Source organism: Cricetulus griseus, assembly GCF_003668045.3.
Source record: "Cricetulus griseus strain 17A/GY chromosome 1 unlocalized genomic scaffold, alternate assembly CriGri-PICRH-1.0 chr1_0, whole genome shotgun sequence".
Taxonomy (NCBI): Eukaryota; Metazoa; Chordata; class Mammalia; order Rodentia; family Cricetidae; genus Cricetulus; species Cricetulus griseus.
Window position 1 is genome coordinate 259,769,896 of NW_023276806.1, and position 27,527 is coordinate 259,797,422.

General features: G+C 48.6%; 1 protein-coding gene across 1 annotated transcript in view; it reads left to right on the forward strand.

Annotated features, from left to right (window-relative positions):
* Pde9a (phosphodiesterase 9A) overlaps window positions 1–27,527 on the forward strand; it is a 64,360-nt gene that overhangs the window by 25,071 nt on the left and 11,762 nt on the right. The window contains exons 4-12 of the mRNA XM_035451713.1: window positions 8,284–8,338; window positions 8,971–9,041; window positions 14,386–14,470; window positions 18,906–18,984; window positions 20,281–20,355; window positions 23,297–23,383; window positions 24,285–24,389; window positions 24,577–24,659; window positions 25,887–26,043. Of these exons, the coding sequence (XP_035307604.1) occupies window positions 8,284–8,338; window positions 8,971–9,041; window positions 14,386–14,470; window positions 18,906–18,984; window positions 20,281–20,355; window positions 23,297–23,383; window positions 24,285–24,389; window positions 24,577–24,659; window positions 25,887–26,043 (797 nt within the window). The remainder of the gene's footprint in view (window positions 1–8,283; window positions 8,339–8,970; window positions 9,042–14,385; window positions 14,471–18,905; window positions 18,985–20,280; window positions 20,356–23,296; window positions 23,384–24,284; window positions 24,390–24,576; window positions 24,660–25,886; window positions 26,044–27,527) is intronic.

Genomic DNA, 27,527 nt, shown 5'->3' on the forward strand with positions numbered 1-27,527 from the left:
TGTTTGGGACAAACCTTGGCTGCCAGCCAGCCTTAGTGACCGAGGGACAGTAAGGCTGCAGCAGGGACAGGAGCAAAGGCAGTGGCTTTCACCACAGGCCACACACTGCCCGAGGATTCTGCACATGTTCTCTGATTGCTTTCAAGTTCTGCAGTGCACTGGGAGAAAACAGCGCGATGCAGGGATCCCTGAAAAAGCACTCACAGCTTCCAGACCAGGGTTGTGTTTACGGACACGTAGGTGGCTGGCTGTATTACACAGGATTTTTTTTTTCCTTTTTCTTGGAAAAGAATTCATTCTTTGCACTCCATATAAATGTTCCAGTGAGCTCTTTGTGCTGAGTTGTATGTACAGAGTGAATGCCACGGCCTGACCGTGGCCCCAGCGGGTGTGCCACTCACTTTGTTTCTGAGCCATTTCTAAGAACCCCAGAGACACTGGCATGGATTATATATACATGGGCTAAGGTTTAGCCTTGACCCATGCCACTGTGTCCTGATTTGATTCTCCTGGGAATCAAATTCAAGTATGCTTGGAGACCCAAGAAATTCCATCCCCCAAATCCAAAGGACAGCTCTTCCTTAACTTTTTCAAGTTACTTATCTTTCTATTATGTGTGTGACTATGGCCTGCATGACTATCTATGTGCCACATGTATGCGCTATGCCCAAGAAGGCCAGAAGAGGGCATCAGATCCCCCTGGAACTGGTGTTAGTGTAGTTGTGAGCTACCTTGTGGGAGCTGGGAACCAAATCCCAGACCGCTATGTTTTCTTTCTCTCTGAGCCATCTCTCCTGCCTTCCTTTTTTTTTTTTTTTATTCACTCTGAACTGGCTCGGAGGTCAGTTCAGATTCAGGGGCAGCTCACATAACTGCAGCACAGTGACCAGCCAGCTACGGGCCCCTCCTCCATCCTACCCCTTCTGAACTCAACCCTCCTTGACCCCTGCCTGACATTAATCTGAGATCATCAGAATTCTAATTTTGTCCCTTAGAGGATTGAATAAACGCTGTCATACAAGCAATTTGGGGGATTAACTGCTTCACTGGGTACCAGGGTTCCTGGTGGTCCATCCAAGTGGCTCTTTTTATGGCCGCCTAGTGCTGCCGGTCATTGGAAGAGCGTGGTTCATTTATCCATCCACCCTTGAGGATGTCTGGCTTGTTTCCATATTGGGACCATTTCCAGTCATGCTGTTAGCGCACAGGTGATTATGGGAACGTAGACTTTGCTCCTTGTGTCTGGAAGGTCAGCTGCTGCCAACCTTTTCCACAGAATCTCCATGGCCGTGAGTGGCCCAGGGTTGGTCCTCCCCAGCCATGGGTGTGGTCAGTCTTTTTGATCCTAGGATAAGCATTTTGATTTGTGTTTCCTAGTGACTGAATGGCGGATAGTTCTCATGCTCACACTCATCTGCACACAGTCAGTCGTGGGTCACCTCTTGCCTGTTTTCAAATTGAGTTGTTTTCTGCTGTTGGGTTTTGACAGCTTTTCTGCACACATTATATGCAGATCATTGTCAGGTACACCATTAGCAAATATTTTCTCCTGAGCTACAGTTTGTCTTTTCTCTTTTTTTTGGGGGGGGCAGGTGGCATGACTTATTTAAACTTACATTAATGATTTTTTTGTTGTTGTTTTTTTGTTTTTTGAGACAGGGTTTCTCTGTGTAGCTCTGGAGACCAGGCTGGCCTCAAACTCACAGAGATCTGCCTGCCTCTGCCTCCCATGTGCTGGGATTAAAGGTGTGTGCCACCAACGCCTGGCTACATTAATGATTTTTTATTTTTTAATTTTTTTTATAAAATATATCCTGATCTTATTGTTTCCCTTCCACTAGCTATTTCCAGATCCCCAGCCACCCACTCAACTTCGTGTTCTTTCTCTCTTAAAACACACATACATACACACACACACACACACACACACACACACACACACACACACACACGCGCGCGCAGATTTGTGTTGGCCAATCTCCCCTGAGCATGTAGCCGCCTGGAGTGTGGCTTCAGGCTGCCTTTTTATCCCCTTAACATGGGTCTTCTTACAGCAATGATTCATTTTGACAAATGGCTTAGCAGTTTCCCCTGTGTGTTTGGGCGTCACATCTAAGAACTCTCTGACTTCCCCGGCACTCTGCTGGTTTTGCCCCTGTGTGTTATGGTTTATAGCATGGCTGCTTGTTTTGCATTAGTTTTTCACCTGTGGAATAATCTTGTCTATTGCTACAAAAGAGTTTGCAGTGATTTTTGACAGGAATCTCCTTAAGCCTGTAGAGCAGTTTAGGGAGAATTGGCATCTTTGCTGTGTCAAATTCACTAAGTCATCAACATGAGCTACCTACTATTTATTTACATATTTTTTTCAGTAACATTTTGGAGTTTTGAGCATACAAATTCTGCATATGTTTTTCTTAAGTTTCTACCTGAGCTGTGGGACATTTCTGGGTGACTATCAATGGCATTGCATTTTTAACATGACTATTACATGTTATTATGTGTGTATCTTTTTTTAAGATTTATTTATTTATCACATATACAGCATTCTGCCTATGTGCCAGAAGAGGGCACCAGACTGAATTGTAGATGGTTGTGAGCCACCACGTGGCTGCTGGGAATTGAACCCAGGTCCTCTGGAAGAGCAGTCAGTGCTCTTAACCTCTGAGCCATCTCTCCAGCCCCTGTGTGTGTATCTTATGACCTTGTTAAATTCACTTGTTAGCTCTAGGAGAGGGTGTTTATTTGTAGATTCCTTGGAATGTTCTGTGTAGACAGTCTTGCCAAACATAATCAGGGCTGCTGATTTATTTCTTCCGTTCTGACCTGTGTCCTTTTTTGTTTCTTAGCCTTGCCTTATTGCACTAGCTTGAGCTTCCAGCATTAAGTCAATGAGAAGTCTATCCTGCCTTGTCACACCTGTAACTGGAGAGTTTGTTAATGCTTTTATAATGTTAATGCTTTTATCATTTTGTGTGTAAGGGTGCTGTAGCTGCATTCATGAGTATACACCATGTACATGCAGTGCTCACAGAGGCCAGAAGGGGGCATTAGATCTCATGGGACTAAAGTTACCGTTGATTGTAGGCCTCCATGCAGGAACCAAATCCACATCCTTTGGACAAGCAGCCAGTGCTCTTACCTGCAGAGCCATCTGTCCAGTCCCTATTAATGCTTAAAGAAGTTCCTCTCTACTTCTGTTTTTCTGAGAATTTCATCTTAAATGTGTGTTGATTTTTGTCAGATGGTTTCTGTGACTTAATTGACAGGATTGCAGGATTTTTCTTCTGTGTGCTTCCAATGTAGATTACATTGACTGGTTCTTAAACATTGGACCAAACTTACATTCCTGGAGCAAATCCCATTTGGCCCTAACATAAGGTTCTCTTTTCTATATTGCCGAATGTGTTTTTAAACTTTTTTGTTTGTTTGTTTGTTTGTTTCTGACTGAGTTTGTGTCAGTGTTCACGAAGGATGTTGTTGGTTATGGCTGTCTCTGCTGCTGTTGCCTTTGTGGAATTTGGTATCAGACTCTGATGGCAGCTCTGCAAAATGATAGAGAGCTGTTCCCTTCCTTCTGTTTTCGCAAGAGAAATTTAGAATCGTGTGGACTCTATAACTACCTGAGTGAATTCTGTAGGGAAACCATTCAGAACTGGAGATTTATTGGGAGTGGGGGCTTTTAAATTTTAAATCCACTTTCCTTTATAGTTATAAGCTGTTCAAATTGCTTCATCCTGGATGAGTTGTGGTTCAGTTTTTGTTTTCCAGTTTTTTGAGACAGGGTTTCTCTGTAGCTTCGGAGCTATCCTAGAACTCTCTCTGTAGACCAGGCTGGTCTCGAACTCACAGAGATCCTCCTGCCTCTGCCTCCCGAGTGCTCGGATTAAAGGCGTGCGCCACCACCATCCGGATGTTTGTTGGCCTTCTCAAAGAGCTAGGTCTTTCATTAATTTGTCTGTGTGGTTGGCTTTCTATCTCTCTGCTTTCTCTTCTCGTTGTTTCTGTTTCCTACTCTTTCCTGTTTCCTCCCTTCCTTCTGCTGTGGCTTTGCTTTGTCTGTGAGTCCTCACAATGGGATCCCAGGCTAGTTATCCTGTGGAGTTTTTCCCTCTGACAGCATGCAGCGCTCCATTTCCTTCTCAGCTGTGTCCCACAGCAGAACCTTGTTTTCGTTTGCATGAAATTCAACATCTTTTTAACTTTTTTTTTCTTGAAACTTCCTCTTTTGCCCATGAGTTGATTAGAAATGTGCACAGTGGCTCAGCAGGTTAGAGCTCTTGCTGCCACCTAAGTTGGAAACCCAGGACCCACACAGTAGAAGGCAAGAACTAACTCCTGCATGTTGTCCTCTAATCTACACAGGTGTAACATGGCATTCATGGGGGTGCACACCCACACACACATACGCACACACTCACACACTCACATATACACACACTCACACACGTGCATATACTAACACACACCACACACAGAGACACACACACACACTCACACACACATTCACACATACACTCACGCACACTCACACACACACACACAATACTGATTGTTTGATGACTTCTGAATTTATATGACTACTTAGAGATCAGCAACTTGAGTTAATCCAAACTATTACTTTTTCTAAATATTTTATGATAAGTAAACTAAGAACACACTGCACAAAGCTGAAAGCTCCCCAAGGCCCTGCCAGTGGAGGCCATTTCTCTTCCCTGGTGGGTGCAGGCCTCTCAGAAGGCCAGTCGTTAGACCCACGAGCCATTCAACTGTGACTCTGTGACTGACACTTTGAGTTGGACTTCTAAGACATACCATGAAAAGTGACTTTTCTCCTTACAGGACGTGAAGTCAGGCGGCCGTATGTTATCTCCACCCATTTATTTGAAAGTGTGGTAGTTCGGGGTCTTAGGTAGAGTTCACCCTTTGAGTGATTAGGAGACACAAGCTTGAAATAAAGATGTCATTTCTTATAGGCCTGGTGATAGACAGGTGGCCTGTAGGCCACACAGAGAGGCCAGGAGCACAAGGGCAAAGACAGAAGGTGACCAGTAGGCTAATGCCTTTATTGTGTCCTGAGAATTACCCTGTGAGGTTCCTCAGGGGGAGCTTTAATTGGTGATGGTGAGATGGTTACTGTGGCATAGGGCTGCCGGGTGCAGGGTGTGAGGACAGCAGGGTGAGTCAGGGAGAGGCTGTATCCAGCTGTCCATAGGGAGGTGGTCACCAGGAGGAAGTGGTTGAAGGCAGACATCTGGACCGACACCTGGGTACATGGGAATCAGACAACCGGAAGCTGGGTTGGGGTGACTGAACCTGCTCAGGAGTGAATTTGCAGTGAGTGTAAGGTCACGTGAAACCAGAAGGATTTCCTACAGGTAGGGAAGCATCAAGGGCTTAAGAGGTTGATCCAAATTGATTCATTCTTTTTTGGTTTTTTTTTTTTATTGTTGTTGTTGTTGTTTTTTATTGTGTACAGTGAACAAACACTAGCAAGTATATTTTAGGAAGGAGGGAGGGAAGATTTATTTATTTAATGTGTATGAGTGTTTGACTTGAACATATGTCTGTGTACTGTGTGCATATCCAGTACCCATGGAGGTCAGAGAGGCATTGGGTCCCCTGGGACTGTTAGCCTCCAAATGGATGCTGGGAATCAAACCCAGGCTAGGCATGTAGGAGGCTGAACCATAAAGATAACCCAAGTTAGAGGCCAACCTGGGCTCCATAGCAAAATCCTGCCCAAAGAAAGGGAGAAAGGAGCAGAAACGCCAGGAAGTAAAGTGAATCAGGCTACTGTTCCTGCCATGTTGAACATCCACAAGGAGTGTTAAAGCAGCTTGTTGTTGAAGACGAAGAGATGACACGCTATGTCCAAACTTGAACACATCCTCCTGGGCTCACACAGTGGGCGACACCACCCAGTACCAACCTCAGGACTTCCTTAAGTGACCTGAGTGCCATCTGTCTGTACCAGCACAGGGTCACCTAGCCACATGCTGCTTGAAACAGTACTCACACCGCTGATGAACTAAATTGCTAATTTTGGAGTTTTCAGTGGCTTTAGCCTGGTAACAGTGCCCTAGCATCACAGGTCTGAGATACAGGCACCGCTGCAAACCAATCTTACCTGTAGACTATCACGGGAGTTAGATACAGGACGCACCCAGCACACCTGCATCCTGTGAAGTTGGAAGCCTGTGAGCTGGCATCTGCTTCGAGCTCAAGTGGCCTGTGGAGGGAAGGGAATCAAGGGAGGCCAAGGAGACTTCTAGGGTACCAGCAATGTTCTGTTTCTTGGGCTGAGTACAAGTGACCAAGATGTGACGGAAGTGGGGGCGGGGTGGGGGGAGCAGAACAACGTTTTTACCATTACATAATTAAAATATGTTCATGGTAGAAAATGAAGATCCTCTGAGGAAGCAAAAATAGGGAAATGGAATCTTACAGGCAAAAGATAACTGCTGTTGGTGTTCTGGAAGGTTCCCTCCCGACATGTTGGAAAATTAGGATCATTCTGTGTTACTGTTTGAAACACCATTTGAAAAAGAGCTTTTTAGATTTATATATTTTACGCATACGTGTGTTTGACTTGAACATATGTCTGTGTACGGTGTACTGTGTACTGTGTACATACCTGGTACCCATGGAGGTCAGAAGGGACACTGGATCCCTTGGGACTGTGAACCTCTGTATGGGTGCTGGGAATCAAACCCAGGTCCTCTGCAAAAGCAGCCAGTACTCTTTACACTGAGAGATTTCTTCAGCCTCTCAAAAGTCATTTTTAATGTCTAACAACAGATGTTAACTTCTCTGCTTGGGTTTTGTTTTGATTTGAATTTTTAAAAAATACTTATTGATCTATCTATTTATTTATTCGTTTATTTTGGTTTTTTCGAGGCAGGGTTTCGCTGTGTAGCTTTGGAGCCTGGCCTGGCACTCGTTCTTGTAGACCAAGCTGGTCTTGAACTCACAGAGATCCTCCTGCCTCTGCCTCCCAGACATGAGCATTTTAAGAGACTATTTCTTTACTCCTCTTTTTTCCACTTTAGACAGGATCTCTCTGTACAGTTTAAAGCTGACCTTGAGCTTGTTCTTCTTGACCGCCTGACCCTCTAACTTCTGCCCCACCTCCCATGTGCATAGATATAAAGTCACGCTGAGCTGAAATTATTATCCATAGTAGAATATGAATCTACATTACAGATTCATCATATTTAACCTAACAGATCCTGAGGTCCACAAGATGGCTCAGCAGTTAAAGGTGTTTGCTGCCAAGCCTGGCCACCTGAGTTTGGTCCCCCCAAATCCACACAATGGAATGAGAGACCTCACTCCCACAAACTGTCCTCTGACTTCCATAAGCATGTGTCGCCACCACACACAGACAGGCTGTGCTGATTCTCACCATGTTAAATGACACTGCGGCACCTATCTTTTGTGTGTGTTCTCGATCACTTACTGGAAAACAGATGCTGGATGGAAACATGGGGACATCCTTAGCTTTTGAGTTCTGTCGACGGACTAAATAACTGAAGTATTTTCCTGGCTGTGCTGGTTTGGTTTGCTTTGTTTTGGTTGCTGGGGCTAGTTAAGCACCGGGCCACTGTAGAATAGTCTATGAATTCCTTTATAGGGTCTCTGATTTGGGGGTCATGGACGAATGGTTAACTGGGACAAAAAGGTCTCCCCTTTCTCAAGAGCACAGACAGAATCACTATTGAGGATAGTGGCATGGCCATCTGCACCCTCCCATAAGTCTCAGCATTTGGGCTGGTCAGGAAATAGGAAAGAAGCAAGTTATGATCATCCTGGGACCTGGACCTTGTAAAACCAGCCACCCAACCCAGTTTTACAGGGCAGGCAACAAGAGGCCAGGCCTGCTCCACCCAGCCTGCTTCCTCTCCACGGGCCCATCCTGAGAACACTATGTTTTCTCTCCAGCAGTGCATTGACCCCACTCTGTCATTGTAATTGTCTCCATAAAATGAGCACTAAGAGAAAGCTACCCATATTTAGAGCCCCCAGGCCGGCCTGCCTTATCTAGCTGTGGCGATACCTGGAGAACATCAGCCTGGGCACTGACAAGGAACCAGTAAGAACAGGCAGCACAGAAGAGGAAAAACCTTCAGGGAGGCCCTGCTCCCCATGACTGACAGGCCAAGCATCCTTCGTGGTAATACCTGCAGCTCACACAGAGATTGTACCCTTGGTGACCTGCCTGCCTCCGTTTGTCCTTCCTCCCAGCCTGTACTGCATCGCTCTCTCTTCTTTGGTTTATAGAAAGAGAAGAACTCATCCAGGGTGTGCTGGCCCAGGTGGCAGAGCAGTTCTCCAGGTACCGTATCCTCTGTGTATGCACTTTCCAGGCTTGTGGGAGCTGGCCCTAGCCATAGTCAGCTCTCTGTAGCTTCTGTAGGTAGCCCGGCACATTCTAGCAAACCTTCATCTTATCCCCAAAACTGTGTCCAGTGGCTGCTTGTGGATTATGAGTTCTGGGGGTGGTGGATCCACCTGCCCCTTATTCTTCCAAGACTTGGAGATGCCTGCAAAACACCCTTTTACAAATGAGTGCTTTCCACTAATATGCCCTGTGGGTGGGGGTGAGGGGTCTTCCTTTTCACTCATTGACACCCTACTAATTCTATGTGAGTATTGTCATTTTCCCAAAGTGATTTCTGTATAGTATCTTATACCACCTTTGAACCACCAGGGAGCATGACAACACTCCAGAACTGCCCGTGCTGGGCAGGACTGGGTGCAGACTTTGGTCAACCTAACTTAAGTCTGCAGAGAGATCCCAGAGTAGTAAAGATGCTAGACCCAGAGACAGTATTCCTTCTTTAAAAGCACCTCCTGTCATCTTGCTCTCCCCTCTAGCCTCCTTGGAGACTTCACCTCAGGTAGAGACCCATAAATGTTTGCTGGCCCGGGTCATGTTTTATCTTTTCTCCCCACATTTCCCCCCAGAGCATTTAAGATCAACGAGTTGAAAGCAGAAGTTGCAAACCACCTAGCCGTGCTGGAGAAACGAGTGGAACGTGAGTGGATTTTGTTTCTTTCCCTCTTTCCACTTATGCCTTTTAACCTCCGTCAGAATTAGCTGCTTAAAATCTCAAGCAGGTTAGTACCAATGGCAAACGCATCCTTTCTTTGTGTGCCACTTTGATACTGACAAAGGCTAGACAAGGACAGATCTAAGCACACATTTCTATGAAAAGCAGCTTGTACAAAGCTTTGCCTGTGCACAGAACACAGAGTAAAAACCCACATGGTCTCCGTCTGGCCCAGCAGAGCCTCTGCCAGGGCTCCAGCTCTGTGCCTGACTACATGGGGGAGGAATCGTCTCTTGACACCGACCTCTATGCAGCTTGCTTCTGCAGAGTTTGGAATATGTGATGTGTATGACATCTGGATGTCTGTGTTTAGCCTCTACTAAAGGAAAGCAGAAACTCTGCCTGTGAGCAAGAGCCCGGTCCAGTCTCCATTCAGTTTCCAAGAAGCCAGATTTGGGGAGGCAAATAGCTTTGAGTCACCTCACCTGTAGTGAAGGGATCGATGGCAGGATCAATGCTTACATGCCATAGGCCTGCAGATCCTGCATTCCACCCTCAGCCTCACAGCCAGGCTCTCTGTCACTGTCAGGCCCAGCCTGGCAATACATGGGCACCTAATTTATTAACTTGGACAGAGTAAACAAAATCCAAACAGAAAGCCATTAAGAGGCAAGCAGCCCCAAAGAATATGTGGCAGAGTCTGTTTGGGAAGATTGAGTGGATGTCTTTTATTTATTTATTTATTTTTGTAGCTTGCTTTTTAATTGCTTCTCATTTTTCAAGAAAAAATTTCTTATCATTGCAAGACCTGGCTCACTGGGATAAGCTGGGACACAGTCCCACCATCTCATGTGTACTTCTCAGAGTGTGTTGGCTTTTCCCAAGTGAACTGGTCTCTGAGTCCTCAAGACTATCTTGTCTTGCCTGGCATGACAAGGAGCCATGGAACAGTTAATGATCACTCCAGTTCATTCAGCAAATGAGACACACACACACACACACACACACACACACACACACACACACACACACACACAAAAGACCAGTGTCTGGAGTCCTTGCCACCTTCTGTTAGGGAGGCATGGTCCTCCTGCACACCTGTCTGGGGGTGGGGATGGGGCAGCTCCCTGGAAAGCTTCTTCTTGCCACCGTGGCTGCTCCGAACAGAAGACGGTTTTCCCCCGTAGGGGCCTTGTGGAGCCCACCACTCTCCTAGAGCGTGTGGTGTGGTGCAGCCTGATACTGCCACCGCCATCACCATCCTCTTCACCTCTCTGGCATCTCTCCCATTTGGATCTCCACTGTCCTCACTGCCATTGCTACCACTGGCACCAGGTTCAAAACCTGCGTGGAGCTGGTCCAAAGGCTCCCGAAGGACAGCCAGAGTAGGAGAGTGTACTCCCGTGGCCACCTCAACCAAGTTTTGCACACTGAAGGTGTAAATCACAGCAGCGCCTTCTGGGAGCTGGAAGCTCTGGCTCAGAAAGTGTCAGCAGGGTTGGCTCCTCTGGGATCTGAGGGAGAGTCAGCTCCAGGCTGACTCTGGAGGCTGGTGGTTAGCAGCCACCCTTGCCGCTCCTCGGCTGGGATTACTCTGTGGCTGCAGCCTGCCTCTGCCTTCATGTGGTTCCCTCCTGACAGCCACCATATCTCAGTACACCCTGTCTGTTTCTCGTGAAAACACCTCTATTTGAATCAAAGATGGTCCCGTCTCAAGTTCTCTATCTAATATCTGTCGAGGTTCTTTCGTCTAAATCAAGCCCCACTCACAGGATCCAGGGTTTAGGGTGGGAACACATGATCTGCAACACACAGTTCAACCCACTACAGTGAACATTCATCGTTCCCATCTTTGTCATGGGAGACCAGCTTAGTCTCCTGCCAAGACGTGTGGAGTACTGGACTCCCTAAACAATGAGAAGGGCTTTAGCAGCAGACCATGGAAGGAGTTTGCTGCCAGGCCACCATCCACATCAACAGATACAGAAAGCACCATTTGGCTTATGACTGCCACACACAGCAGGTGCCTCCTCGTCTTCCACTCATCTAGCAACATCCTCTTCTTTCTGTTGCCTCTTCCGTCCCAGGTCCCCAACTGTAGGTCTCACTTCCTGGCAGCCCCGTGTCTTCTTGTACCCCATCCCCAGGAGTGGCCTTGTATGCCCAGGCTCTCTGCCATTGCAATCCAGCTGGCTCTGGCCTCATCTATTCCTGGCCCTCTTAGCTGACCACTTCCGAGTCTCAAGAGACCTAGCATGGGCGTAGCCAGGAATGTCACCCATGCTGATCCCCAGGGACTTTGAATTTCAAGTGCACATACTTAGTTCCTCATTCTGAAGATGCAAATAGGGGAGACAGGGTGGAAGGTTTGAGCAGGGGCCTACAGTCAGACCTCCGTCCTGAACAGGACACAGGGAATTGTCCAACCCAGATGGTCCTGGCCCTGGGTGGCTGTCAGGAGCACAACTCAAGTCACTGCTCCATACAGACACAGAACCATGCACAAACATGTACATAAAGACACGGACAAACGCACTCACGGGCATGTTTACACGGGAAGCTTCATTTGGCTGTCATTAGCTGTTACCTGTGTCTCGGGGTGAGGGACTTCCAGCTAGCATGGCCACCTGTAAACCCCCACACTGTGCTGACCTGGCCATGAATGGAATTTCCTGCTTGCCCTTTGACCTTAAACCAAATACACGTTTCTCCTCCGTGACTTCCAGTGCTTTTCTCCCTTTCTGTGTCAATGTTTAGCTTTTAAAAGGAGTCTGGGATTACTGGTGGGTCAAAGGTGATTTCGTAGCCATGGAACAGCCTGGCCCTTGCCTCCTATCCTGCCTGGAGCTGTTCACTTCCTTCCTGGTGTGTGTGCTGGGGGTGGGGGCACAGGGCAGCCTTGCTCCTTTCACCCTTTGTACCCGTGCCCTGGACCTGAACCAAGACCTAAACACTAGTGTGGGCCACAGCCAGAGTTGACCCCCCAGGGGCAGAGTTGAGCACAGGCATGCAAACAATCCCGAATTTCCATACTGAACTGAACCAAGCCAGCCTTCCCTTGTGGCTCAGGAAGTGTGCCTAAGGCAAACCTTCAGAGCAGCCTCAGGAAAAAGCACTGAGAAGCAACTCTCTGCCCCCTGCCTTTGAGTGGGGAAGTCTTCCCTTGGCAGCCAGGAGAGAACATGTACCCCACCCCACCCCCATCCTGTGGGGTCTTAATGTGGAAGAAGGTGAAAACCACCTTGGCTACTGCTTTGGCTCTTTTCTAGAGCCAGAGCCGCCGCCTCTCTCAGGAAGTCACTCTTGCATCTTTTCACTGGGAGGCAACAAGGTATAGAGCCCACAGAAACCCCTTCTGAAGTTGGAGCTGCAAAGAGGCCTCAGTGATTAAGGGCACTGCTTGCAATTCCAGTGGATCTGGGTTTGATTCCCAGCACCCACCCCCATGGCCGCGCACAACTGCCTTAACTCCAGTTCCAGGGGGATTCAGCATTCTCTTCCGCCTCCTCAGGCATTGCACTTAGGTGATGCAGAGACACCCATGCAGACAAAACATGCATACACATAACTTTTTTTGTTTTTTGTTTTTGGAAATCCACATACACTTCCCAAGGTTTCAAAGCAAGGTAACTCTGCATGTCAGCAAGTCTATGTTGATTGTGTCACAGGGACCCTGGCAAGGTTAAATGGTTCAGAGGGACCTCTGCTTCAGCTTGGGGTATTTGTACCTACCTGTATGTCAAGTTTGGGAGGGGACAAGGGGTCCCTAATAGATGAAAATTGGGCCAGGCTAGAGTCCAGCAGGCTCCCACCATTGTCTGTGAAGGCCTCTCAGTGTGGAGCACCTGCCCTCTGGAATAGGCTTCATTCTCCAGAATGCGGTGATGGAAAGACTGGAATAGGGCCTGCAGTGCACTGCAGAATCCCAGGAGTAGGTCACACCTGTAACCCCAACTACTTACAAACCAACTTACAAACGTGCAGGGGGATTGCACGTTTGAGCTAGTCTGTGGTAGCTTTGTCTCAAACCCACATGGCAAGTTGGGACTATGGGACATCTCTCCTTGGACCTATGTTCCAGGGGCATGCTCTCAGCCTGCAAAATGCAAAATGCAACCAGGATGTCTAAACAAGGCCGCAGTGGCCACACTGAACCCATCCCTAGGGAACCCCAGGGATGCCTGAGCACCTGTCCTTAGAACATTGCTCCATGGCCTTCATCAACATCTTTGGGTACCAGTGATACAAGAAAGTGTGAAGAACCTCACTCCAAAGGAGGGGTGACTTGAGTGGAACGTGCCTAACCTCTGTGTGCCTTGCCACCCCCACATCTGCTACCCAGACTTGTTCCCAGGCTGCTACCAACCTGAACCCAACCACTGATACCAGAGGCCTTCATTTTGGTCTGCACAGCCTCCTACCAACCTCATATGGGAGGGGCAGAAGTTTCCCTGGCCCAGAAATAAGTCACCAAAGCTGAATAGGCAGTGTCCCTGTGGAGCCCTATCCCAGCTTGGCTACTACTTGGGAAAGTTCTGGAATGTCCAGAAGGAGGCTGTGTCACACCAGGTGCCTTTGCACAGACACCTGAGCTGTGGCTCCTCTTTCTGGGTGGGAGGAATTGTTAGGAACCCACCAACTCCCAGAATCGCCGTTTTTCCTCTAGAACGGATCATGCTGTGTGTTTAACAGTTATTCAGAGCCCAGCTCAGTGAGAAAGGGACAACACTGACATGGTGGGCACCGTCCTTTGACCAAAAACTGAGGTGTGGTCATAAAATAAAAGATATAATTTCTTTTCCTCCTCAAGAACCCAGATTTGAGGGGCTGGAGAGATGGCTCAGAGGTTAAAAGCACTGGCTGCTCTTCCAGAGAACCAGGGTTCAATTCCCAGCACCCACATGACAGCTCACAACTGTCTGTAACTCCAATTCCAGCAAATCTGGCACCCTCACACAGACATACATGCAGACAAAACACCAATGTACATAAAATAAAAACAAGTCATTTAAGAACCCAGCTCCGGGCAGCATTTCCAGGCATTCCCAGAATTTCCAAGGGAACATCTTGGATAGTAACTTGTTGGCAGGTACACTCACCAGTTAGCTGGGACCCTGAGAATGTGACTGAGTTTTACCCTGCTCTTCCCTGACATTGCCTGTTTGTTTCTTGACTGCTGGGGAGGTGAAAGAACCCCACATTTCAGTAGCATGGGAAGGCATGGAAGCCCCTGCTGTGAGCCAGCATCCTCCTGAGACCCTCGGCTACCAGCCTCGCTAGATCTCTGCTATTGTTTCTGGTGACGCCATCTGTGTCTCTTTGTCACCAGTGGAAGGACTTAAAGTGGTGGAGATCGAAAAATGCAAGAGTGACATTAAGAAGATGCGGGAGGAGCTGGCAGCTAGAAATAGCAGGTGAGTCTGTGCCCGGGCTCTGTGTTGGGGGAACCATGGGATGGAATGTGGCTTTGTTTCCCCAAATAGTAAAGCTAATGGGACTTGGCTGTTCTGGTTCCAACACGGTTGACCCAAGCTAGAGTAGGCCTGTTGTATCAAAACAATTCCATCCCATTTTCTTAAGAGTTTTGTTTCATTTTTTTAAGATTTATTTTGATTTTATGTGCATGGGTGTTTGCCGTATGTGTGTCTGTGCAGCATTTGGGTGTCTGGTGCCCATGGTGGCCAAAAGAAGGTGTCAGACCCTCCGGAACTGGAGTTACAGGCAGTTGTGAGCTGCCCTGTGGGTGCTGGGAATAGAACCTAGGTCCTCTGCAAGTAGATTCAGTGCTCTTAACTGCTAAGCCATCTTCCCAGACCCCTACATTTCTTTCTGTTTTTTTTTTTAAAGATTTGTTTATTTATTATATATAGAGTGTTCTTCCTGCAAGTCTGCAGATCTTATTACAGATGGTTGTGAGCCACCATGTGGTTGCTGGGAATTGAAATCATGACCTCTGGAAGAGTAGCCAGTGCTCTTAACCTCTGAGCCATCTCTCCAGCCCCCTATGTTTTCTTAAAAAGGGGTTTTGTGGCAGGTGTGAGCCAGAAATGTCCAAACATGAGAGGAAAACAACTTCCCCCCAGAACTGTGCTATGGTAATTCCCCATTTGAAGGAAGTTAATGTTTGCTTTTTTTGGTTATTTTATTGGGGAGGTTGTTTTTTGTTTGTTTAGTTCTGGTTGTCTTGGAACTCACTCTGTAGACCAGGCTGGCCTTGAACTCACAAAGATTCATCCACCTGCCTCTGTCCCCTGAGTGCTGGGATTTAAGACAGGTGCCACCACACCCAACTGTTAGCTATCTTTAGAGAGAATGGTAAGAAGACAAAGGTGTTTGACTTATAGGAGCAAGTACCCAGTTTTCATCCCTGGGTCTCCCAGTTTCCATGGGGAGCCCCCTCTGGCAGAGGAGTACAGTGAGTGTTCCCATTATCATGAACTTGGAACACACAGCCTGTTAAAGGTGATGTCCTCAGAGGCTGGTGACCAATAAATAATCCAAGTAAAACATGCCTTCTGAATGGTTGGTCAGCAGGACTACCCACTAAAGCCAGAGTGCACGGCTATAGAGCAACCTCCTGAGCAAGGACCAGCTCTGAACAAATGACCTCAGTTGTCTTAGAATCCCAGCCTCTACTGGAGACCACTGCCTGAATTCAACAAAGCCAGGCTGCCTGCTAAGGGTGGGGTGTGGTTTTTGTCTGCAGGTAGGAGGTAGAGGGAGAGCTGGTGGTCCCCACGGAGTCCCACCGTGACTATCCTGGTTGTCTGGGGTGGGGGCGGGGGCATGGCACAGGGAAGAGAGATAAACCATGGTATCTTATGGGGACCATGTCACATTCAATGCCACATGGACTGGCCAGCTGGTATAGCTGGAAGCTCTTGTTCCGTTTCACTTGGGTGAAGGCAGGGCAAAGAATTTTGCAGCCATAGGAAACAGAATGAACAGTTCACTCCCATTGTCCTTTTGGAAGTAACTTTTCAGGGGTTAAGACAGTCCCTTAGGTGTAGCCTCCGAGAAGAACACGGGGTCACATGGGGGCAGAAAACATTGGCTGGGAGCCAACCCAACAGCCTCTGACCCGAGATCTCACTCAGCCTGCTAGCATCCCGAGAGGTATGCCTCCCAGGACCTCTGAGCCTGTGGGGGCAAGTGCTCTGTGCCAGCTCTGGTAGTCTGCCTGGAAAGGTTCTTTGGCTTGGCTCAGTAACAAGTATACCTCTGTACCCAACAGGTACAGGTTAGAGCTCACAGAGACATAAGCCAGAGCCCTTCAGCACCCCCAGCAGGCTTGCAGAGGCGGCATTCTCTGCAGACAGTGCTGGGCATTCCTTGTAAGGGAGAGACAGATCAGTGGGATGCTTCAGTCTCCACAAGTGGGTGAAATGCTCAGGCTTCACCTCCCTATGAGCAGACACATCTGGAGCACTGGGCTGTGGTCTAGTCCACGCCTGGCTCTGGTTCCTGGGACCACTTTTCTACCCAACCCAGGGCTTTAGTGTTCTGGATGCAGAATGGAGAATGTGGTGTTTGCGCTGCCCCTTCGGTGTTGTTGATGGAAAAAGCCCATTTTAAATACAGACGCACACCCAGAAATCAAGTCCCCTCCCCCCAGGATGAGGCTGTGTAGCTTCACCTAGATTGTGAAGAAAGATTGCACCCTTGACGGGTGCAAGTGCCACATTCCCGCCTTTCTCAGGGAGCATAGAGAATAGGAGATGGTGGGGGTAGAAGGGGGCACAGGTAGCCCCACACTCATGAGCCTAGAGAACAGACCGACATTAACCCACTTGTAAACACACCCTGACAGGGGTCTGAATCCACCATAACCTACCTGGAGACAGCAGGGGGCACAGACACAGCCTGCCAACACCCTTGGCAGAATATCTTCTCCTTGGACCCCCTCAGGTTCTTCTGTTTCCCTGAAAAGAAAGAATCCCAATGGCCAGCTCACATTCAGGGCAGAAGTGAATCCTACTGAGGACCGTGGCTACTGTGGTCCCTGGCATTATCCAGAGCAGAAGCATGGGACGGTAACTGAGGCTTGGGGTCTATAATCACCTCCTTTGTCCCAGACAAATAGCCTTGACCATGAACTGAGTCTCAGGGGAGGGGAGGATGGGAAGCCCAGGAAATGAGGCAAAAATGAGCTCCAGACAGAACAAAAAGAAGAGGCACCATGCCAGTTGCTTGGCCAGCTGGAAGATGCTGGTTCCTGTGGAAACGAGGCCCAGAGTGAGAAGTGGCTGGCCAAGGCAAGGTCAACAGGCACCAGCATCCTGGTCTGCCCCCAAGGCCTCAGTTAGCAGGACAGGACCAGATTCCAGCAGTCAGCATCATGCCTGGTGAGGGCTTCCATATGCTCTGGGAGAATGCAGAAGATACACAGGCCAGAACACATGTGTAAATGTTTACACAGAGAGGCAGAGGGAGAAAGGGAGCAATGTACCCTACACAGCCAAGAGGAGCTGATCTGAAATCAGAGGGGGTGGCTTGCGGACAAGGCAGGGGTGGAATGGATTCACTGAGCTATAGATTGGTTCCTTCTGCTATAAATTTACCAAATCTATGTTTGATACAGTGACCATCACAACAACCTGATAATTTTTACAAGTGTGCAGTTGGGAGGGAGGCCACCAAAGGCTGTGTTTCAAAAGGAATAGATTTATGATTCTGGTCTTGGAAACATCACAGGTTCAGAGAAGACTCCAGACAACCCAGATAGAGTCAAGGGGGTCACTGGTAGTGACAACATCCAGGCATGCCTTCAATTTGAATTCATTGCAAAGTCTCCCTCCCTGGTGTTTCCCTGGGTGTGTTCAACTCGTTTTGATGAAAAAAAACCAAACAAACAAAAAAAAAAAAGACAAAACTTTAAAATACTGTTTTGTGACCTTTTTTACTTGTAATGTTATGAAAAATGAGTAGATTAAATTGTAACTGTACAGGTCGTAGATTTCCCCACAGCAGGTGGAGCTGGAAAGCTCATGTGTCTTAGCCATGTGTTTCTGTGCCTCGCTTTCTGAAAGGACACCCCAAACTCTTCTCACCAGGATGGGGCTGAGAGTGAAAATGGATGAGTGAGGACTGGAGGGTTTCTTTTTGTTTTTCTCCTGTGTTTGTTGGGTTTTGTTTGTTTTGAGATGGGATCTGCATCTATAGCCCAGGCTGGCTGCAAACACAAGATCCTTCAGCATCATGGGCTGGGCGCTGGCACACAGGCACAGTGTACCACCACACCCAGCTGAACCTTTGAGAATAAGAATGTTCTGCTGTGTGTAGTGCTTGCCTGCTATGCATGGCACCCTGGCTTCCATCTCCAGCGCCACATAAACTAGGGCTCGTAAGGTACCTCTGTAATCCTAGCATGTAGGGGGGCTCAGAAGTTCAAGGTCATCCTTGGCTATATAGCAAGTTTGAGGCCAACCTGGGCTACAAGAGATCCTGTCTCAGATAAAAAGGAAAAGAAAAAAGTTTGCTTTGCCATGTTAAAAGATTTTGTAGATATCTTTTAAATAATAAACTAATAAATTATAATAAATTTAATTTATTTCTAAATTTTAAGTTTGTTAATTATATGTTGACAATAAATCTATAATTAATAAACTGAACTAAAAGGGAACTCTGGCTGCATTATCACCCGGCTTTCAGGATGTCCCCAGCTTGCAGACTGAGAGCCAAGCATCTCACAGCTTCCATGATGGATATACTCCTTTGACAAGTCCAATGGACTGGGGCTACACAGGTCTGGGGCTGTGTGTTCTGTTTGCTCTGCTGCCCTGAGCAGTACACAGAGCGCCTCCAAGCCAGAGCACACTGCCATAACTAAGTTCTTCCTCTCCTCTCCAGGACCAACTGTCCCTGTAAATACAGTTTTTTGGATAATAAGAAGTTGACACCCCGACGCGATGTCCCCACTTATCCCAAGGTGAGATGGATTTCTGGCCCAGGGACAATTCTAGTTCTGTGTCCCCCAGACCCAGGACACGAGAACCCATGGCTGGCCCCTCACTCTGCACAGTGACAACAGCCTCTCTCTAACCCTGTCTTGGGCTGAGGAAGGATGGGAGGTTGTCAGGCAGGATATTTTTCTCTTGGACATTTGTTTAGAGAAGCAATTCCTGAGCAGGGGAGGTAATAGCCATTCTGGCTCCCTCCCGGGCCTACAGCTGATGGTAAAAGACATCTGCATGCAAACATTCCACTAAAGAACTTTAACAAGGTTCTTAAAAACCTACATCACTGGCTCCCCTGTCCCTGAACAACACAGTTTTTATGGAAATCTCTGCACATAAGTTTTCTGAGTTTTAAAAGCAGCCAAGCCTCATGTCAAGTAGCTATGGCCTGGAGTTAAAGTTGTTTTAAATGCCTACAGAGATCAACACCTTCGCAGAGGTGGCCTCCACTTAAACCCTGGCTCACACTTTTGCTCTGAGTTTAGGCTGACCACCCATAGGTTCTCCTGGAAGCCCCCATAGGTCCCTGGGGCCCACTAGTCAGTGATTTGCCCCACATCGGTCCAAACATGCACTGTGTATTATCCAAAAGACCAGCCCCTTTCCACATCATTTGCGATCCTGTCCAGGGATTACACAGCCCAGACCTGGAACAAATTGAGTCATCCTCCACACCAGACCCTTCTTAAGAAAATGAAGAAGGCTAACCTGAATGGCAGCCCTACTGTTGCCCCACATCTGGAACATCATCCTTGATTCTGACACCCCTTCATCAGCCAGTGTGTGTCTTAGCTCGAGGCTGATTGTGGTGGTTCTCCCGCAAGACAAACCCAGCAGAGCTCCTTGGTAGGGATTTGAACATATGCCTAGTGGCTTATTGTCCCTTCTCTTCACTTTGTATAGCTTTTACTGTTGAGATTTGTTTGACAGCTGTGGAGCTCATCTTCTTAAATTCTGACACTTGTAGTCATAAAATTACCACCATGATAAATATAGGGAACATTTCTATCACTCAAGCGTTCCTAGGAGCCCCTAGTATTAGGAGCCCCTAGTATTCGGAGCCCCTAGTAACCCCTTAGTAGTCCCTAGTACTAGGAGTCCCTAGCAGCCCAGGCCACTACAGATGGGAGTCAGTTTCCAGAGAAAGGCAGCCCTGAATGTGTACACAGTGTCTGTGAGGGGGACTGGAGAATGGAGAAAATGCTCACTGGCAGTTCTTACTCACAATGCCCTACTGTCTGGCTAATACACCACTCCCATCTTTCTAGTACCTGCTCTCCCCAGAGACCATTGAAGCTCTACGGAAGCCAACCTTCGACGTCTGGCTATGGGAACCCAATGAGGTAGGTGAAGGACTTCTGGGTTCTCAGTCACTGGGGATAGCTGCACAGGACTGCAAATTCAGAATGGGGACTGTGCCCAGGCTACTCATCCTGTGTATTTCTTTTCCTGTCTTTTTTTAAACAAATTTTATTTTATTAATTTTTTTATGTACACTGGTGTTTTGCCTGCGTGTATGATACTGTCTGAACTGCAGTTAGAGAGTTGTGAGTAACCACCATGTGGGTACAGGGAATTGAACCCTGCTCAACTGGGCTCCTTTGGAAGAAGTGCTCTTAACCACTGAACCATCTCTCCAGCCTTCCTGTCTTTTTTTTTTTTTTTTAAGTTAAACTCCCCTGAATTAGATTTTAATTCAAAATGACACTTGATGGGTTTAGAGGGCTGCAAGAGACAGCGCCCAAGGCAAAGGGCTTTACTGGAGCTTAAAACAAAACAAAAAAACAAACAGCAAGCCCTTGGCCTTCTGATGGTGCTGAATGCCCCTGGGCAACCAGCTGAATGCATGCCCCAGGCTAGGAGACATGGGAAGTTAGAGCCCCATGAAGGTAGAGCTGCTGCTTGGAACAGCTGTTTCCTGTAGGGAGGGGCCTCCAAAGGAGCAACCTGCTGGGAAGAGTTGCCAGCAGAGGCCCCCAGGCAGCTGGACACAAGATAGTGGATTTGTGAGGTCTGCAGAGAGAGGAGTCGCTTTTGACAGGAAGAAATTTCCTCAAAATTTCTCATTGGCTAAGAAATATCAAAGTGGAAATTGAAAGAACAAGTCCCCTCCTCAAGGACAACTCCCCAAAACCTAAGGACTCTTCCCAGCTCTTCCAAATCACTTCTCCTTTCCATTGAGATCAATGACACATCCACCCACAGCTCTATCTATCCAGTACCCTCCACAAACCTACTTCAGGGTGTGACCTGTTGTTGGTCTGCTGCTCTGATGCCTTGGGGATTCATCCTGAGGCTGCAGACAGTAAGGTGGCTGGCTGCTCTGCCACACTGAAGGACCACACACTGTTACCTTGGAAGCCCTCTCCTCTTGATCAGTACTCATCATCATCTCCAGAAACCACCACTCGTTCACTTACTCGGCTGGAGTTGAGGACTGTCAAGGGAACAGACCATCATCCCTCCTTCTCTGAAAGCCACCATATCTGTCACAGAAGGGGCAGCAGATGGCTGCGTCTGGCGGTTCTCAGCATCTCTCAACTGTGATTTCACAGCAAATATTTCATCTCTCCGGGGTTGCTCAGAACACTGTCTGGGCCTCTGGGACCAAAACAATGGTTTGGGGCTGTAGCCCAAGGGTCCTGAGGGCTGGCATCCAGGATGGTGGGAGGGCTGGTGGCTCTGGATGAACAGTAACTGCCAGCACCAGGAGTCAGCCATCCTCAAGCCAGGGTCAGAACACCTGCCACTCTGCAGGAAGTGCCTTTCAGGGTTGTCCCCTTCAAAGCCATTGGCTTCTCCTGAAAGATGAGTGCATGGCCATTGTGCTCTCAGGATGTTCTGTGACAATCTAAGTCTCCCTAAGAGGTCTGGGTGAGAGATTGTTTTCTGTTTCCCAGATGAACTCTCTGCCATACCATAGAGTTCTCCGCTGCCAACAGAGTTAAAATATGGTAGTCACAAAACTTCACCTGAACGTCACAGCCCATACATATCACATAACAAAAAAGAAAAGAACTCGATGGCATGCCCACACTTCCTTTGACTGTCGGCTATGTCAGACTACCAGAGACTGGGTGGCTTCAACAACAGCAATGTGTTATTGTCTCATTGTCCCGGAGCCAGGAGGTCAAGGTCAAGGTGTCTTGGGTTGGTCATTCCTGTGCTGTCCCCTTAGTTTGCAGATGACATCTTCTCTTAGTCATCTTTGTGTGTTTGTGTCCTGACCTGTCACTACAGAGTCATGGTCAAATTGAATTGAGCCCCTCCTGATGACCACATTTATCTTAGTTGCCTCTGTAAAAACCCAGTCCCCAATATGGTCATGTTGGTGGGAGTATCACAGTGGAGCCTCCAAATACAATGTTGATGGAACACAATTCAGTCACTTACATGGATTTGCCACTTGGCGCCCAGATGCAAGGGACACAGGCCAGGCTACAGCACTGACAACTGTTGCCCTGTGCAGGTACTAGGACCCTGATGCCCAGGATCAGGCAGGCGCTGATGTGTAGCCTAGGGGGAAGTGCTCTCTGCTGGGGTCATGCCATGTGTCCACAAGGCTGACTCACTCCGTTCTCTATTGCAGATCTCCTGTCTCCCTGAGACCTGCCTCTCCCAAATGCAAAGTCACTCTAGCCAGGCCTAGTTACAAATTTCTCTTCTATTCCTCATTGGCTTAGTGTCAAAACCCTAGGAGATGTTTGTAGAGACCTGGAAAAAAGACAGCAGAATTAAACACTACGTGTACCTCACCCTACACCAAGTGTCCACAGATGACAGAATTCCCAGAAATAAGATTTCTCCGGACAAGAGGTCCACCGTCCAGGTCAAGACTAAGACAGCAGAAAACATCTCCAGTGCCAACAAGAGAGCCGGCTCCAGCTCATCAAAGCCCTTCCCACCTCTAGCCTTGAGCAAGAAAGGGTGGCCCTCAGTGACCCCCCCCTTCCCACATGTGTTGTGGATGAACTTCCTCCAAACCCTTAACCCTCTACTTGGGTTATGGTGACTTTGCTGTCACCCTCTCAAGTCCTGTTTCCCTACACCAGTTGTTAGCATTCCTAGACTGCTCAAGAGGTTTTCTGCCTTGTCACTTCGGTCCCAGGAGGCCTGCAGGCTGTCACAGATCCACAACCCATCTGGGTGATCCTACAATTGGCCTGCCCCTCTCCCCAGTCACCCCTCATGTCAATATTCAAGACAGCGCATGGGAAGGAGGGTCACTTGGCCTGCCTGCTCCCCCTGACCTCTGACCTCTGACCCCTGACCCTATTCCCACAGATGCTGAGCTGCTTAGAGCATATGTACCATGACCTCGGCCTGGTCAGGGACTTCAACATCAACCCCATCACACTCCGCAGGTGGCTGGTAAGTGGCGAGCCCCAGCCTCAGATCTGTCACTTCCTCCCTGCCACATCGGAATGGCCTGCCCTACATTTCCTGGTGGCAGTGGGTTTCTGCAAAGTGGGCGTCAGTGCCAGGGGAGTTCTGTGAGGTGATTTGTCCCATCTGTCCTCCCAAGCCATTCCTCAGAGGAGTGAGGAAATAGTACAACAATCAGGGAGAGAGTCACAAGGCAGCACACTAAAACAGGGGTGTGTAGAGTTGGTGGTGTCATGAGTACCTGGGGGTGGGTGGGTAATGGGGTTATATGAGTGTGTGGGGTTGTCTTGAGTATATAAATCTCTGTGTGTGTATGTGTGTCTCTGGTCTGTGCATGTGGGTCTGTGTGTGACTGTGAGTGTGTGTCTCTGTGGCAGTGTGGGAACGAGAGGGTGCCTCTGGGAGTTTGTGAGAGTATATGCATCTGGGTTGTGTGTGGTGTGGGTGGTTATACACACGTGTGCGTGTGTGTGTGTGTGTGCGTGTGTGTGTGTGTGTGTGTGTGTGTGTGTGTGTGTGTGTGTGTGTGTGTGTTTGTGTAGGTATGGGTGCTTAGTAGCTGAACTTTTGCTAAGGGATAAAATGTTACCGTGAATCAAGAACTGAAAGGCTGTTAATTGTCCCACAGCCCTGAGAACCTAGAGCCCCTTGTGGAATGCTTCCTGTCCCACTCCCAACTTTCTATGCCGTTGTGGCTCAGCAGACGCCTGGGGGATACCTTAGACCCTGTCACCAGGTTGTACTGTGGTGGGACGTTGCAGGGCTGCTGGGCCACATTGTCCTCAGATGGTGAACTTGGGAACACCAGAGGCCTTGGGCTCCAGCATGCAAAGCCCTGGGAGCCTTATGGGAGTAGGGCCGTGAGGTAACCCTTTCCTCCCCGCAGCTCTGTGTGCACGACAACTACAGGAACAACCCCTTCCACAACTTCCGCCACTGCTTCTGTGTGACGCAGATGATGTACAGCATGGTCTGGCTCTGTGGCCTCCAGGTGGGTCCTGCCAGCCCCACCCTCCATCCCTAACCCTGCTGAGTGCCTGAGCCCTCCGCTCCCACAGCCCAGGGGGCATATAACCTCTGCAGGGACTGTGTCCTCTCCTGTCACTGCAGCCCAGTCTGTCCCCACCCCTCCTGCCCTCCCATGAGGAGGACAGATGCCTGACTCTCACCTAATCCAGGAGAAGTTTTCCCAGATGGACATCTTGGTCCTGATGACCTCAGCCATCTGCCATGACCTGGACCACCCAGGGTACAACAACACGTACGTTTGGGATTTCTTTCTCGTTTCTACTTTGAAAAGTGCCCCTTCTCTCAGGGGTAACATAGCTTACCCTTCCACAGCTCTCAGAAGGAGTTGCCAGCCTAGATCCCTAACCCTACAGGATGCTGTTCCCAACTTTTGGACTTTGTACAGAGTCCCAGGCCTCCCCTGGAAGGGTACCTCCAAGGCTACCAAGAAGCACAGGGAGCCCCAGTTTCTGAAGGTGCATGGCAGCACTAGCCTGCTCCCTCCCAGAGAGGGGGGAAAGTGGGACCCCACACCATTCTCTGCCAGGATGCTCCCTCTCCAGGCTACTGCCAAAGGCATAGGCAGAGAACCAGGGCTAGAATGAGTGGGGGCAGGCCTGGGGGAGTGCAGGTGATGGGGCCAATAGGATGGCCCAGGTCTAGGGACACTAAGCACCTTCTGTCTCCATTAGGTAGAATGCTACCCCTCGTGATGTAGGCTTGCATTCAGGGACACAGGTTTTTTCCTAATGTACCTTTGTGGCTGTGCAGTGACATCAGATGTCCTTGGGGCCACGCTACCACCACCGTTTGTCAGGACAGAATGGGTCCCAGGTCTAGCTCATCAGAGGCAGTCAGGACAGAATAGATAACAGGTATGGCCATGAGCACTCCTCAGAGGTGGTCCCAATAACTCATCTATTACCTTTCTGCACGTTTATTGCTCACCACAGCTGCCAACAACAGATCAGCAAAAAGTTCGCTTTAGCATTAACCTCAAAATTCAACCCTCAGAATGGCACAATGAGGCTCTTCCTGTAACCCCAGTTCTTGGAGGCTGAGTGAGGCAAAAAAGATCCCAGGACCCAGACCACCCTGGGCTACAGAATGAGATCCTGTTATACATTCATATTCATATTCACATATACATGGGGAGATGAAAAAACAAACCTGTTTCCTCTTTCCTGAAATCCTGTCTTCACATATACTGAAAATCCAGCAGTTTTTGGAGCCTCAGTGCCTTCAAGGCATCACCCCAGGGAGAGAGCTGAGGTCATGGGTTGGATTTAAAGGTGTGGGATATCTAATTACAGGAGCATGAGAGTCAGGGGTTCAACTGAAGCGAGTTTCTAGTGTGATCAGTTGGTATCTGGTTACTAGCCCTTGGGCGCTTCCAGCTTCTGCAGGAACCATGTATACCATGGTATGCAAATGCCGGTGGCAGGGTGTCTGAGCTTCCTGCTCTCTCCACACATCTTAGATACCAGATCAACGCCCGCACGGAACTGGCTGTGCGCTACAATGACATCTCACCGCTGGAGAACCACCACTGCGCCATTGCCTTCCAGATCCTGGCGAGGCCTGAATGCAACATCTTCTCCAGTGTGCCACCTGAGGGCTTCAGGCAGATCAGGCAGGTGTGTGGGGCCAGGGTTTTGTGGGGTCAGAGCAGAGCCCCACTCTTTGGAGGCTCTTGGTTACAGCAGTACCCATCAGGGACCCTGAAACCGGCCCACCTTACCTGCTTCCTCCAGGGCCCAGAGTGGTCTCTAAGGAGAGGGGCCTTTGCTGTATACACCTGATGTCACCTGCATGTCATTGCCATTAATACAACCCTAATGACTCCCTTTGAGATGGCTCCCGTGTCCCTGCAATCAGGGAAGAAACTTAGGAAAGAAAGAGAAGTAAGTGGGCCTGGACAGGCACCTACCGCGTCTGCAGCCTAGTAGAGCTGATATCCACCTTGGAACTTCAGCTACTATCACCTGTCACATAGGGCCTTGTCACTCATTTCCATCATGACCTGTACCAGCTGATTATCCTGCCTAGTCACCCCTGCCCTGAGACAATCACTTTTAGTCACTTAAAACATTGCCCTCCTGGGCTCGAGAGATAGCTCAGTGGTTAAGAGCACAGGCAGCTCTTCCAGAGGTTTTGAGTTCAATTCCCAGCAACCACATGGTGGCTTATAAACCATTTGTAATAAGACCTGGTGCCCTCTTCTGGCCTGCAGGCCTAGATTCAACACCCAGCACTGAGAAAATAATAAACAGGATTAATAAATTAAAAAAAAAATTGCCCTCCCCACACAAAAGGTCCTGTCTGAATCATAACTGAATGAGCCATTAGTGCTATTTACAGGGGATGGAAAGTCCCAGGGTGACTCCTGACTCCTGTAGTGGCTCAAGGTAGCTGACCTTCAACCTTATTTGGGAAGGGGGGCAGGCGTCTTGGCATACCTACTTGAGTAAGACCTCCAGGTGCTCTATGGATTGGGTCCTACACCTATAACAGGTGTCCTTCCGAGGGACAGAGGAGAAAGAGACATGAAGACAGTAAAAGACTGTGGGACAACAGAGGCATATAGATATTGGTGTAGACAAAGCCAAGGGAGCAGGAAGGAGCCTTCTCTCAAGCCTCGGGAGGGACAAGAACATCTTGGCCTTCCAGAGCCCGGAACTATGAGGGATTATATATCCCCAAAGCCAGCAACACCCAGCCAGGCCACCCAGGCTACATGCACATAAGGAACATCCCCGGGCTCTCTGAGGGTCACATGCTGCCATCTCTTGGGGATCATGCCCTTTAGGTCTCAGCCGGCATCCTTCCCCACAGAACTAAATTGATGCCTCCTTCCTGGAGAACCTACAAGCTTGGCTTTTTCAAAGAGCAGCCACCGGATAAACCATTATTTCCTTATTTGTCTGTTCCCGGAGAAGTTCAAAGCTAACTGCAGGGCTTGGCGACAGTCAATATCAAATCACCGATTTGTGGTGAAGCTCTCTCTTCTATCTGTACGCTTCTGCCTTTCTTTCATGTTCACAGCTCCACCCTCTACGTGTGTGCCATAGACTGTTACAACAAACTACAACCATCTTTTTCTGTAGTGGGTAAAAGGCAT